At 37.3% G+C, this 15355-nt stretch overlaps 1 protein-coding gene across 2 annotated transcripts in view; it reads right to left on the bottom strand.

The window, feature by feature from the left end:
- Positions 1-466: 466 nt before the first annotated feature.
- sparc (secreted protein, acidic, cysteine-rich (osteonectin)) overlaps positions 467-15355 on the bottom strand; it is a 31055-nt gene continuing 16166 nt past the window's right edge. For both annotated transcript variants that reach the window (XM_028812628.2, XM_051934127.1), the window contains exons 6-11: positions 13199-13320; positions 11178-11298; positions 7906-8039; positions 5135-5283; positions 2200-2348; positions 467-1018 (exon numbers count right to left, since the gene is read on the bottom strand). In XM_028812628.2, the coding sequence (XP_028668461.1) occupies positions 990-1018; positions 2200-2348; positions 5135-5283; positions 7906-8039; positions 11178-11298; positions 13199-13320 (704 nt within the window). In that variant the 3' untranslated portion in view covers positions 467-989. The remainder of the gene's footprint in view (positions 1019-2199; positions 2349-5134; positions 5284-7905; positions 8040-11177; positions 11299-13198; positions 13321-15355) is intronic.

Genomic DNA, 15355 nt, shown 5'->3' with positions numbered 1-15355 from the left:
CATGCATTCATTTTAAATTATGTATGAAGCCAACCAGGCAGAATATAAAAACTGCAAATGTTAGGAAAGAAGTGAACATACAGACTTAGATGCATGCAAAGGCGTGATTTTTATAATATCTTTTTGAACAATTTTATTTTTGAAGAGATTTAAGGCACGCTCACACTGTGGCAAATTTGAACATTTGAGAGGTAGAAACATTCTCAACCTGCGAGATTCATTCCTCTGTCTGTTCAGAAAGAATTAAAAATAAAAAATTGACCTACACTATAAACACTCATCACCCACTTGCCTCCCAGGTGTCAAAAAAATGAAACCTTTAAAAAATGTGCAGTGTTATGCTAAACAAACAGGGCTAGAATTTAAAGTCTGACTAAAAATGAAATTTAAGATTTAGACAACATCTGCATGTTAATGGTGAAAAAGAATGCCATGCTACCCAAAGAATTAGCAAAAAAAAAAAATCTAAAAGCAAGAAAAAAAGTAATTTATTTAAAAAGTTTAAATCAGAAGAGTTTTACATTTTAAGTCATTTTTCATGAATGCCAAATTGAAATTAAATTCAAGCCCTGTAACTATGGGAGAATGTATCTATTTAAATGACACATTCAGCACAATCCTTTCCCAACATACATAGTCCAACACACCAATTGCGGTTATATAAATCCATCAAAACAGCTACCTACACAACAGACTCTACCTCACCATGTTTATTTAGGGGTTAATGGCACTAGATTACATTTTGTCAAAAATTTTACTCTTTTTTTATAACAATCAACAACACAAAACAAAACAATGTGAAAGGTCATTTACTGCGTAATGCAAGTAGCACTCAAAAGCATGTGTGTTTTTTGTGTTTTTTCTTCTTTTTTAGTGGTATAGGTAGGTTCATAAAATGTTGATATTAGCACCATTACTGCATTTAACATCTATGGATTAGAACCTTGTCCCAGTAAAAAACAAAATGAAGAGTCACTGATTAGGTGGATTTAAATGACGAGATCCTTGTCAACATCCTCTGCAAAAAAGAAAAGAAAAATACAAAATTAAGGTGTGAACCTGTGAATAAAGTTAGTTTTGCTTTAAGTATTTAAAAAAAAAAACTTTATTTACTAACACAAATGCATCTAACTTGATAATGACACAATCTTATTTTAATGAAAGCATTAAAATGTACGTGAAAAATGTGTTCTCATAAAGCTTCAGAGGTTTGCTCTTTTTGCAAGACATATGTCTATAGTGGACTCTACCACAAGGGATTTTAGAACTATACAATTGTATACAGATATCCCTTCAACATAAAATATCTCAATAAATTGCCGTGACTTGCTCTGCGTCAATGAGTCATGGTGGCCTGGATTGATCTATTAGTTGTGCCTCTGCTGTTTGTGAATGTTGCTGTTCACCTTGCCTCATTTGACTGATCTCTCACAAGAACTGGAATGGTTCACCGCTGAATGCTTTGGGAAGAATTATTAGCACCCCCAAGTCTGAGTTTAAGGTCTTTTTCCCAGAAAAGAGTGCCTTTTTCCGGACAGGTAATGAAGTAGCTATTCTAAATTTGGACAGAAGCATCAATATAGTTGAAAGATTTTTTTCAGTTGTGATGTAAAGAAAGAACTAAACCTGTGTACAAAGCCTTCTATTTACCAGTCAGCCTGTATTTCCATTCTCAGCTAAGGTCACATTCTATAGGTAGTGAACAAAGAAATGACACTCTGAATAAAAGTAGCCTAAACTAGGTTCCATGGACAGGGTTGTCAAACTCACTCTCCATGATAGGCTAAAGAGCTCAACAATATGGAGCACCTCAGAACAAAATTGCGGCTTTGCTGAATTGAGAAACTGTCCAGTTCAAGTTGATTTGACATGCAGATAGGACGTTCCTAGGGTGCCTCTTGCAGGGAATGTATTATGCAAAGGCCACTGGGAGAAGACTCAGGAAAGGCTAGAAGGATTACACCTTCCATATTGCCACTCAGGGCTGTCTTAACAGCATCATAGGCCCCTGGGGTAAAGTAGTGCAAAACAGAAACATACATTGGTATCAGAAACATTGTGAGCCCCTATGCTCCTGGGACCCCCGGTCAGTGCCCATTGTACCCATTCGTTAATGCCCTGTGCACTGCAGCCTTATCAAGGAAAAGTGGGTCAGAAATGAAGTGAAGTGAAACATTGATATTATGTGGAGATACTCACGCTCCTTAATGCCAAAGCAAGAGGCCCATTCATCTAGGGCAATGTACTTGTCGTTGTCTGCATCACACTGGGTGAAGAAGCGAGTTGTGCAGTGTTCCATGGGAATAAGTGGAGCACGAAGAGGAGCCAGTTCAGTATGGGAGAGGTATCTGCAATAAGAAATGATAGTACATGCTTTTCAAACCGTTTATATTATTTACTAAGATGAAAACTAAAAACAATGTTTATAAACTACTAGGAGCATCTGAAAAGTAGCAGTAAGCGTCAATGTAAACCACAATCCTCAGTGTGAATCAGTGACTTTGGGAAATGGAGGAAGTAAAGAAGGAGTAAACCAGAATACAATATTAAGTTCCAATTAGGACAAGGCATTGACATACTACAATGCACAAGTGATATATATGGTTTGTCAAAAGTTTGAGAGCAACACGTGAGATGTTGTGATGGATGTCTACGTGCTTCTTTTGGTTTTATTATCTCATGTTAATCCCAATTGCTTTAATATGTGCCTTTTGACAATTTTTCCATCATTCCTGTGGACCACTTAGCTTACTTTCCCGAGTACTGATTAGGAGAGAGCAGTAAAAACTCCACATTAATTAGAAAGGTGCTTAATAAATGTAGCAACCTTAATTTTACTGATTCTGATTTACTGAAAAATTGATTCCCAAAGAGACACGGGAAGAGAAAGTAGCTATAGTGTTGACAAATAGATAGATATCTATTTGCCCCCAGGGGGAAATTTGTCTTAATTTAAACTTAGAAATCTCATAGTCTGGCACAAAAAAGTTTGGCCACATTAATGGACTTAACAGTGGGGTCAATACCTCAGTATAATCCTAATGCCCAGAATGCATTTGGAAAATTAAGTTCATAGCATTTTTTTTCATATTGGTTTTAAAGTAGTCCTCATTTCGTTGTTTACAATTTGGATACCTATCAGGTCCGCAGCTTACCAGAATGAGGTACTGCAACAAACCTTTTAGTAAGCTGACTGAAAGTTTTACTTAAAAACACACAAACCCAAACTTACAAACCTTACATGCATGTGGACTGACTTTCTGACAATCACTTAGTCAAATGCACATTTTTATGATATCAATTCCAATTAGTAATATTGAATTGACTTTTTTGCACAATGGCTCTAAATGTTAGTATTTTTATTGAATATATAATATGTTATTTATATACATACACATGCACACATTTCATATAAAGTGTATATATATATATATATATATATATATATATATATATATATATATATATATATATATATATATATATATATATATAACTTGTATATACAGGTAGTCCCCAGGTTACGTACATCCGACCTACAACATATGAACAGGGCCGCAGCTGCGATGCATGCACCTCAGTAACTGCCGCTCCGTCATCTTCGGCCTGCAGATGCTGCAAGTGGTGACTGGACGGAGGCTGGAGGGGGGCGATTTTGCTGCTCGCACAGTGTAGTGTCCCTCGGGTGGCTCCCAGCGGCAAGCGGTTTCACTGCCTGCCCACCACACACATCTGCCCCGTTCATTATAGGTGCGCGGCTGGTAATGCTGCAAGCGGTGATCCCGTTGTGGCTGAATGGGGTGACGGGGGGTAGCATTGTAGTGTGCCTCGGATGGCTGCGTGTTGAATGGGGGTGGTGGTGTTGCGTACGCTGCAGGCAGCATACTGTAGTGGAGGTGACTGTGAGGTGGGCTGGTGATGAACCGCCCCTCACTGCCCCCATTCATTCTCAATAGCAAGCCTGCTTGTACTGTTACGCACATAGCAGGAAGTTGTCTCTTGTCAGTACAGGGTGGTCCAGATCTAATTATGCAGCTCCAGATCGTCTGGATGACTTTGATTTATGCAAGGACAATTCCAGCTCGGCGCGAAGATGATTCTTCATGTCGTCAGTTCACTCACTTCTCGATGGTCCGGGATTTTTCGGGTGATTTTCTATGTAATAAACTGAATAAGTTATAGCGTAATGAAAATTGCATAATTACATCTGGACTACCCTATACATCAGACGTGTTGACGACTGGTGCCTTCCTGTTGTGATAGCGTGTACAGTGCTGTGCAGAAGAGCTCATCTTAACCTTTTGTCTTCACCCTTCAACATTGTCTCTGAAACACAAATCTGATGCAAGTGCTGGTGATATAGTAAAGAAGAGAAAAACCATCACCATTGAAAATAAAGTAGAAATAATAAAAAGGTCAGAAAGAGGTGAATCTCCATCATTCATTGGCAGAGCACTTGGTTACAGTCGGTCAACAATTGCATTTGTTAAAATAATGTACCTGTTCCGACTTACATACAAATTCAACTTAAGTACAAACCTACAGTCCCTATCTTGTTCGTAACCCGGGGACTGCCTGTATATGAAATGGTCAATTCCTGCCAGAACACAAGAGGGCGCTGTTAACTGATACCATATCTCTTCCTCTCTCTGCAGACCGGAATATTGACGGCTTTAACATCCTTGACATCACTTCTTGTGGCTGCCTGCCTGGACCCGCCCCTTCCTGCCAGAAGTCTTTATTTCAGGAAGCTCTGCCATCTTGAGGTAGTTTGTTTTGGACACTCGTATCAACAACAATGTTTCTTTTCTTATTTTTTAATGCGTTTATAACCCACATTTTCTTTATATTATATGGGGTTTGCCTAGACACACACATATATTCAAGTTAATTTAGGCATAGGTTATAATAACATGTTTTCCCACGTTGCTCCCTTTAGGACCTTCTGATTTAGTGTTTTAGGTGATGTATGCATTGTTTAATAGGTAAAAATTCTTCAGTTAAACTCACAAAGATTGCTTTATCAAAGTTACTTTCTCAGCACAAATAGTTGGGAGTGTTCTGAAACTGCAAATTAATAATAAAAAAAGTTTTTTTATGATTAAATAGCCCTATGTGACAGTGTGCTGCTTACCCATCAATGGGGTGCTGGTCAAGTTGTCCAAATTGCCAGTGCACGGGGAAGATGTACATGTTGTAGTTCTTTTCAAAGTCATGAGCCAGCAGTTCCAAAGTGTGATCACCAGCCTGAAGACGCTTCTCGTTTTCATAGATTTTCTTCACCTGCACATCACATATGATAAACAAAATCATCAACAAAGTAACTGTGCAGTTTAGCCTCCTGCAGGCCTTACAAGTGTTACTACTAAGACAAAGCTGTTTTCAACCAAAGCTGATTTGCTCTTGTATGTCTGACATCTTTAACAAAGCAATAGGCTTTCGCATGGACTTTGTAGTGAGTCATCATTCAGGATAGATTTTAAAGTTATTAAATAGTAGTGATACTATTCTTGGCTTAGAGAGTGACATCAACCAGAACATTTAAAAAGAGTGACTATATGCCCCTGCAGCACAGCTAGCATTTCAGAATTAACTACACCTAAGAGAGTTTTGGTGGAAAAAAAAACTGCCAGAAAGTGAAGCTATTAATGCTGTCAAAGGTCGCCTGATGTTTAATTTCCATGTAAGGCCTGCTACATGGTCTCCAAAATTGTACACTCTATGCTGAAAAATTTAAGTCTGACGTGTCAACTGTTATTCTGCTTTAAACTGCAACCCACATAAAACTAAGACTTAACTACATGTCCATCAGTTTCTGGTGAGTGAAATATTTCTTTACATTACCTTATAAATACAAATCCATTGAAAAGCACAGGAAAATAGAGGTCTACAACTGTAAGGGTCTCATTTAAGAAGCAACTGTGCACACACATGTACGAGTAAATGGATTATGTCTGTATATTTTTAATTAAAGCGCTGCAATGCCATTCTGGTCCGTTTGATATGGATTAAGTTGAACACACTTACTTGTGAGATTGTAACCTACTGCTTAAAAGCAGATAAAAAGTGGCCTTAACCAAAACTCGCCAAAAAAAACTACAATAGTGAAAAATAATTTGAAAAATATTGAAAGCAAATATTTGCCCAATCAAATATAGTCTGTTTGTTTTACTACATTGCTTTTCATGATTGTGCAGACACGATAGTGGTAAAGATGTGCCATTGCTGTACGTATATAATGCTGGACTGATAAATCCTGAAACCTACATGTCTGTGCTTAACTCATATTTATTATCCTTAGTCCCGATTGTTTATTCAAATTTAGTTTTATGCTCTCCTTATGATAGCCTTGACTTAGAAATTATCATTTATCTTAACTTATAATAGTATTTAAGTGCACATACATGACTCTTTTTATAATTATGCTATAATGATTTTGTGACGGGAAAACTTAAATCCATAACTTCCAACGTTTTATGTAAGAATTATTATTGGTAAAACTTATTTACACAATTTGCAAAAACTTCACTTGAGAGTTCTCGAGTGCCGCAGTTGTCCAAAACAGGAATATCAAGGCACTAGAAGTAAATGTGAGCCAGAGGAAGGGTGTATAAGTAGCTATAGGGGTCACTAGAAAGAAAACAGACTCGCTTCCAACTCATTTGGGCCAAAATGCCAGGCAGGTCAGAGCTGAGGCCCTTTCATTTTTACTTGTTGCAGGGCTTAGCAAGGTGATTAAGCAGATACCCCATCTGTCATGAGAGGGGCACATGTCATGTATTACAGGTTCAAAGAAAGTAGGGTGGTGTACCGTGTTAGCCATTATAGATGTAATGAGAAGTCAAGCAAAATGAAACCCCGAATGCTTGCATATTGATACTGATGCTCTGTGAAAGAGAGGACAGAGCAGACTATACTTCCTTAGAAGGCTGGCATCTTTCAACATCTGCAATAAGATGTTGCAGATGTTCCATCAGACGGTTGTGGCGAGCGCCCACTTCTACGCGGTGGTGTGCTGGGGAGGCAGCATAAAGAAGAGGGACGTCTCACGCCTGGACAAACTGGTGAGGAAGACAGGCTCTATTGTAGGCACGGAGCTGGACAGTTTGACATCTGTGGCAGAGCGATGGGTGCTCAGCAGGCTCCTGTCAATCATGGAGAATCCACTGCATCCACTGAACAGTATCATCTCCAGACAGAGGAGCAGCTTCAGCGACAGACTGCTGTCACTGTCCTGCTCCACTGACAGACTGAGGAGATCGTTCCTCCCCTACATTATGCGACTCTTCAATTCCACCCGGGGGTTAAACATTAACATTATACAAAGTTACTGTCTGTCTGTATACCTGCATTTTTATCACTATTTAATTTAATATTGTTTTTTATTAGTATGCTGCTGCTGGAATATGTGAATTTCCCCTTGGGATTAATAAAGTATCTATCTATCTATCTATCTATCTATCTATCTATCTATCTATCTATCTATCTATCTATCTATCTATCTATCTATCTATCTATCTATCTATCTATCTATCTATCTAATCTTTTTAGTTAGCCAATAAAAGGTGTTGTTTTGCTTAACGTCTCATTAGATTCAAAGAACTGAAGGTTCAGTGTATTTATTTTGATATTTTTCATTGGACACAGTTTTTTTCTGTGTGAATATAAGAATTAATAAGAGAGAATTGTATCAAAAGAATAATCTTTTGAATGATAATGCAGATGACAACATGATGCTAAATATTTTAACTGAAGTGGAAACTGCAGTACTATATGTGTTATAACAGAACACAGATAAAATTAGTGCTTTCACAGATGATCCTGTACAAGTCTCTCCTGCCAAGACAGTCACTATTGCCTTTTCTTATTGTTGTAATCTTGTGTTTATGAGGAAGAGTGACTCACCCTGAGCTTCTGCTTCTCAGTGAGCAGGTTGTTGTCCTCATCACGCTCGTACAGGGTGACCAAGACATTCTTCAGCCAGTCTCTCATGCGGAGTGGAAATTCGTTTAATTCGTTATCGAGACAGGGAGCAATGTCTGCAGACAATGAAATGAAAATACACAGAACATCATCTTCTAAAAAAAGAAAACCAAATACTAAATTATTTAATCTGTAGCCTTGGGAGATGGAGCTACATATCCCCTAACATTTCCATATTTGCAAATGAGAAGAGATCCTTCAGTCTGTCTGACTTATTCAATTAACAACTGGGTAACTGATCCTGTTGTGTCATCTTTTTGTTACTGTATATTTGTTTTCTTGTTTAATAAATGAAAAAGAGCAAGAATGCCTTGTTTGTTCCAAACTTTAAGTACCTTTTGTTTGTAGAAGTGAAAGAAGACTCCAGCACTTACATCATGTTTGGAAAATGAAGAATGGCATGCAGAGCCAGCTAAGACTTGGCCCTGTATAAGGTTATACGGGGTCGAAAACCTAATTGTGTGTATTTTGTAGGAGTTGGTGAACTTGAGCAGTGGAGTGATGTCACCATTCTGCTATGAAGAAGTGGGATTGTACCTTCCTGGATTACAAAAATGTTGCTTTAGTTCAGCAGGATATGCCAATACTTTTTTCCACCCTGTGCAGTGACTGGGAAGAAGAACAAGGCTTTAGGTGTGACTGACTTGCAGACTGGATGCAGTATAAGCCTGCTATTATAGTACAGAGGATGGTTGAAAATGTAGCAAAGTGAAGGAGTAATAATAATAAAAATAATACATATTTTCCCAGTCCACATGAAGAAGAGCAATTGCAGCATGCTGAACTAGAAGAATGTCTTTTAAATCAGCAGGATAAGGCACTAATTTTTCCACTCCATTCGAGTATTGTGAAAAGCAAAGCTTAAGGCTTGAACACTGGTGTGTTGTCCTGCCCTATCACTGGAGTGGAGTGATTGAGGCATCCTTGTTTCCTTTGCTCTGTAGGTTAAATGCTTGTTTTCTACCCTGTGCAAAGTCATATTTGTAAGTGCTATATGGTACTTTACTGTGCTCTGTGAAATGAATCTGTTACAATACTGTCACTGGAGTCTCTTTTCTAGCAACGTTGATCAAATGAAAAAGGTGAACCTATGAATTTTAATTTATTGTAAAAGCTACAAGCAAGATGGAGGGGTAGGGTTGCTCTCAAACTCTAATTTGTGCTGGATAACTTCATGTCTCTCTATTATAAAGCTGACCTTTGACCACACTGGCACACTTAGAGCTGTCAATAGAAATACTCATTCAGGTCCCTGCTAAGCCTAATTTCAGCTTCCCAGCATATGATGTCACACTGCTTCTTCCTATTACATATGCCATAATACAGCACCACCGGCAAGACAGTTAATATTGCATGACTCAAAGACAAATCATAATGCTTCATCTACACAAGGTACAGTCAAATGAGACAAATGGTTTAGGTGGACAAGTAGCCTCTTTAAAAGGGACTGTCTGTTACCATTAAAGTAAGGGGAACAGAGAGAGAAAGAGGGAAGGAAAAAGATGAAGGTACCCTGCTGAAGGTAAGCCACAGCCTGATTTTACTCATGTGGTACACTCTTAAAAAATGAAGGTGCCAGCGTGATTCCTCAGAATGATGCTATAGGGGAACAATTTTTGGTTCCCCAATGAGCCATCCACATTAAAGTTCCAGAAAGAAACACTTATTTATTTTGTCTGTAACAGGCACCATACAGCAAATGGCCATGAATAGATGGTAAAAGATCTGTGAAATACCAATAGGTCAAGATTTTAAAATGGCTCTTGCTGCACACAATAACACAGGCTAAGTCCAAGTTTTTTTAATCTGTTAGTGCCCTGCCATTTAGCTCAGCATACCTTAAAGATTTCAGGGTTTTGTGTTTCTACATATTAGGAAGCTTTTCAAAGCATAAAGGACTAACTTCATATGCAAAGAACCCTTCCCACAATGAAATGGTGCTTTGTCAAGCAATAGTTCTACAAGGAACCACATAACCCAGTAAAGAACCATAAAGTTCCATTAAAGAACAGTTGCTTTTAAGAATGTACCCAGTCAGAATAAGGTGCCATTTAGGCACCACATGGCTCACATTTGGGGTTTTCCCCATGTATGTCATTGCTAATACTGTAAAATATGCAAAATTCTGACCTACTACCTGCTTTCTCAACATCAATCCCCTGGCTGCAACATTCTGCATAAAAATACATAGAAAAACATCTAAAAATAAATAAGATTAACTTTTTTAATATGAAAAAAAATTGCAAAAAAAAAAAAGAAAAAAACAGGTTATCCTGAGTGTTTGATGGTATCCCTTTTTTATTTGATTTACATCATTCTTTGAACAATTTGAAAAATTTCAACCTGACAGCTACATACATGTTCTTACCTGAGTAAAATGCACCCCAGGGCTTTAGATAGCAAATATGCAAATAAACAAAACAAAAGAAAAGCAAAACAAAAAAAAAAAACTAATGGAACCTGCAGGCTGCTCGGTTTCAGTTTCTTTTATATTACGGGAAAAATAAAAAAGCAGTTCTCACAACAAGTACAGTATAATGGCCATTGGGTTTTCAAGTTGTAAACTGTAATACAGTATCTCTCTTATGATTTTTCTTTGGTTTGTTATAGTATATTTATTTCTTATCTGAATGTGAATGGCCCTAGGTACAATAATGATTAGGCAGAGAAAGAATTCAAACACCGATTTCACTAATAAATTATTTGCAATATCAAAGCCACATTCTTTAATAGATAGATAGATAGATAGATAGATAGATAGATAGATAGATAGATAGATAGATAGATAGATAGATAGATAGATAGATAGATAGATAGATAGATACTATGACCTATAAGATGAATTATTGCTGGGAAACGTTTGATCAACTAACACTTTACTTTTCTCTTTTGTGGGTATTTAGACATATTTCTGTCTGTCAATGACATACACAATGTTAAATGACACTCAAAGAAAAAAACTAGCATTTGCTCTAGTGAATGTAAATCATGAATAAGATGTGGCCTATTGTTATATTCCCTATATACAAAAACAAGGCTGGGAGAAGCTTTAAGTACCACTCATTTTGGAGGATGGCATCTGTTAAAAAGCTGACAATGTAAAAACTTAAGAGTGCCAAATGAAAGATGGAATTTGCAGCTGCAAGGTGCCATCTGCAGTTAATGCAAAGTCGGCCAAGTTAATAGTCACTTACATTTGCAAGGCCCAATGTAATCCAGGTGAAGCTTGTGTCCTTTCTTTGTTCCTTCCAGGGTGCATTTGGTAGCAAAAAAGTGGCAGGAAGAATCATAAGTCTTGTTGTCAGTACCACAGACCTTTGGGATTGAGGAAATTGTACAAGATAAGCTTGGAAACTAGTCTCTTTTATTTTATTTTTCACTCATCCAACCATTTTCTCAGCATACTGTTTCAAAGAGAAGTAGAGCCTATTCTGGCAGTTAGATGCAAGTTTTGCTTATTAATTTTTATTTTGTTTTAAGCTAATTTCAAAATAATGTGTGTTGTTTAACAACAGTAAAATCCAGACACAGGAAAGAAAAAAGTCTGAATTAGAGTAAGCCACCCTAATTCAGGGTGTTCATAAGAAATGTAATGACTTAATTCTTGATGCAGAAGTAAATAATAAACAAGAACATTCATCCATGAATCCGAACACAGGGTCACGGGGGTCTGCTGGAGCCAATCCCAGCCAACACAGGGCACAAGGCAGGAACCAATCATGGGCAGGGCGTTGACCCACTGCAGGACACACCCACACACCAAGCACAAACTAGGGCCAATTTAGAATCGCCAATCCACCTAACATGCATGTCTTTGGACTGTGGGAGGAAACCGGAGCACCTGGAGGAAACCCACGCAGACACGGGGAGAACATGCAAACTCCACACAGGGAGGACCCGGGAAGCAAACCCGGGTCTCCTAACTGCAAGGCAGCAGCGCTACCCACTGCACCACCGTGCCGCCCTAAACAAGAACAGTTGCATCATATGTTTGAAATATTAAAATGTGTGCTTCAGTTTAAATGGTTAAAGTCTAGATATCTTCAATTTGAATAGAATTTTTTTTATATTACTCACTCTGATAGAGGTCTATAGAGGGCTAGATCACCAGTAAAAAATCAAAAATAACATGTTATTTGTAATCACTGACACTGAAATATTCTAAAGCAACGGCCCACATGCTTATATTTTAAATTTGTCAATTTTAACCTTCTGAGAGTTGCTAAACTGGTAAATAATCAAATATCAAAAATATAATTTTTGTGATCAGCAACCTCAAAACGACACTGCACACTGGTATAGTACCAATCCCCACTTTTTCAAGATTTTGTGAAAAGGAGTAAGTTGGACTTCTCATTAGAGGGTGAACCCCTGGGGTCAGTTCATGTGACATATACAACTTCAAGTCCCTGTGATGATTTCTGCCGAGACACCTATTGGTTTACTCTTTGTAATTTTCTGCACCAAATATGGTCCAGAAATGGCCTAGACTTTAACATTTTCAGATCAAAAGACCCAACCGTAGGGGGACACCTCAAAAAGCTTCTGCCCTTGCATAACTAGACATCAAGATGAATTGAACTGTATAAAATATGTGGGGGATTTCTCATACTGATGAGTCAGGAGGCACCAGACAAAAAACTACTTCATAAGGAATTCTAATCAATACAATGCAAACTTAACATTTCCTTACCCATTTCTAACATTAAACCTACACATTAAACTATAAAGGTGTGCGTATTAAACAGAAAATCCTCTTTTCGCAATGCATTGAAAAAGTGAAAATTGTATCGTAGTAAATATTTAATTTTCTTCACTTATTCTCTCATTTTCTGTGAAATAACTTAGCGTAACATTCTCAAACTATTTTATTGTTTTTAAATATGATTCCTAAAAATGATCTATTTGTATCAGACTTACAGGAACTGTTGTTGGTTACAAGAAAGGTGAAAGGTGGTTTTTTACATGAACAAGAGCTGACATTTCAGTGTGTAAACTCTTAATACCCACTGTATAAGCTGTAAAGAATTTTGATATTCTGTTATAATGTAAGAGAGTCCTACTATACATAGTAATGGAGAGGATAAGCATTAAAAAAATTAATTTTACAGATGATAACATTTTTCAATTATACTTTCAGTAACTGTCCAATGTGAACAAATTAATATTTTTCTTCTTTGTACAAATCTGACTAAATGTTTCTGATATTACTCACATGCTCAAACTCTTCACTGCTGGCTGGGCAAGTGGAAGGGTCCTGGCAAACACAAATTGGATTGTTGCTGTCGTCCAGCTCACACACCTTGCCCTTCTTGCAGTGATGGTTGAGGCAGGGATCTGAAAATAGAGAAAATCGTTTTTATTGTCATAGTTTATGCCATTCATCAGCAATATGATAACTGACTACTTATTATTATAAACAAATAACATTATAGAATTTTGATGTACTAAATATATTCCCAAAAGAGGCAGCATCACTTAAAGAGTGCCACTTTGCTGTGTGCCACTCTCTAATTACAGTAAGAGCTACTTACTCACATACTCACAACAGTTTCTAGCCAAATCTGTGCACTGTAATATCAGGTTCCAAGAGAGACGAGAGCTTGTAATTAGTGTTGTCTACTTGCCAAGCCAGCCTACGATTATATACCCTTTAATAAGTTTCATCTACCACCTCCTGTTTAAATTTAGTGATGTGGTTGCTAGAGAGGTTAAGGCGCAGTAGGAAGTTGGCTTCTACATGTCTCACATTGCACCTAAAGTTGTGTGAAGAAGCAGCAGCTGAAAAAGCATCTTGTGGCTTAAAATGTTGTTTTGAAAAACGATTTAAGAAAATAATATATATATTTGTACATATTTGAAAGGTATTCTAAGCATACACTTAATACAGAAGTGTAGTAGAGTAAAAAAAACAGCTTTTCATTAAAGAAATAAGTAAGGGTTAGCAAAACCATTCAAATTATTTTAGCTAATTGTTTTCCTACTAAGTCCCAATGCATAGTTAAATCACAATAAATGGGTTTGCAAGGTCCTGAAAATCTTATTATAAACTATTTTCAAACTGTAATTTATCAGTTATTCAGGCATGAGGAGCCACTGCCTGGAATAAGGCAGGACAGGCACTGTCTCTGTAAGAGACGCTAGTCCATTACAAGGCACATTTATTTATACTTGGCCAATTTAAAGGTGCCAATTAACCTAAAATGTATGTTTTTAGGATATGGAAGGAAATTGCAGGACCCAGAGCAAAATCATTTACTACAGAGAGATACAGTGAACTCTTCACACATGGTGAACTCAGGTCTCCAGAGCTTTGAGCTAATGGCTATAGTGGTAATACTATGCCACAGTTGCACATTAGCCCTAAATGTATTAATTTATCTCAGTAATTTGCTTACTCTAGTACAGGCAAGAGGAGAAACAATATTTTTCTAACCAAACTCTTTTTCTTTATTCTGGAAGGGCTCTAAAAGAGGAAAAAACGATCATGCCTGTAAGAACCAACCATATACTGGACACACTCACATACTCTGGATCAATTCAGAATCATCAGACAGCCTAACATGTATGTTTATGATGTGGGAGAAAACCAGAATACCTGGAGAAGACCCACAAGAACTTGGGAAAGTTTTTAAACTCCACAAAGACACTTCCCGTACTGGCAATCTAACCCCAGAAAATTGGAATCGTGAACCAGCTGATCTAACTATCACACTTCGTTCCAACTAAACCTTAACATTTTACAGAAAATAAGACATTATTAATCAAATCAAATTGTTTATTTAAGGTCTTGGCAGCTTGTAAAATGATGAATTGTGTAGTATTCTGGGAATAAATTAAGGCAGCAAACTGACATAGCATGCAAAGTTGCTGCCTCAGTGATAAGAGCTGAGCCAGGGTTTGTTTTTTGGTTATGGTGCCTTCTGTTAATTCATGTTCACATATTTAATCTTTTAGGAAGAAACATTTTGCTTACAAAAACATGCTGTTAGGTTCATTGGTGATACTGAAGTGATTCTGTGTGAGAGTGTGAGTGTTCATCAATTAATCAGTCTTATTTACCCACACTCACAGTATGCATTTTTACAAGTCAATTTACACTGCAAATGCATTCAAAATACAATGCCAAACTGACAAACTCTTTGAGAGAAAAGCTAAACCATAGTACAAGTGTAATTAAGAGAGCAGTATTGGCACACAACTGGAGAAGTTTGGATAGAATATTATACTGTATCAAGAACTGAGACTATTGAACTTTGAGTTCCATTAAACATGGGGATCCTGTAGCTCATTATGACACGGTTACAGTCCATTTTAAAATAAGGCATGAAGAACAGTTCTAGAAAACCTCTTTAGATCTATTCAAAGGAAC

This window comes from Erpetoichthys calabaricus, chromosome 11 (assembly GCF_900747795.2).
Source record: "Erpetoichthys calabaricus chromosome 11, fErpCal1.3, whole genome shotgun sequence".
Taxonomy (NCBI): domain Eukaryota; kingdom Metazoa; phylum Chordata; class Cladistia; order Polypteriformes; family Polypteridae; genus Erpetoichthys; species Erpetoichthys calabaricus.
This window is presented reverse-complemented; position numbering and strand designations above follow the sequence as displayed.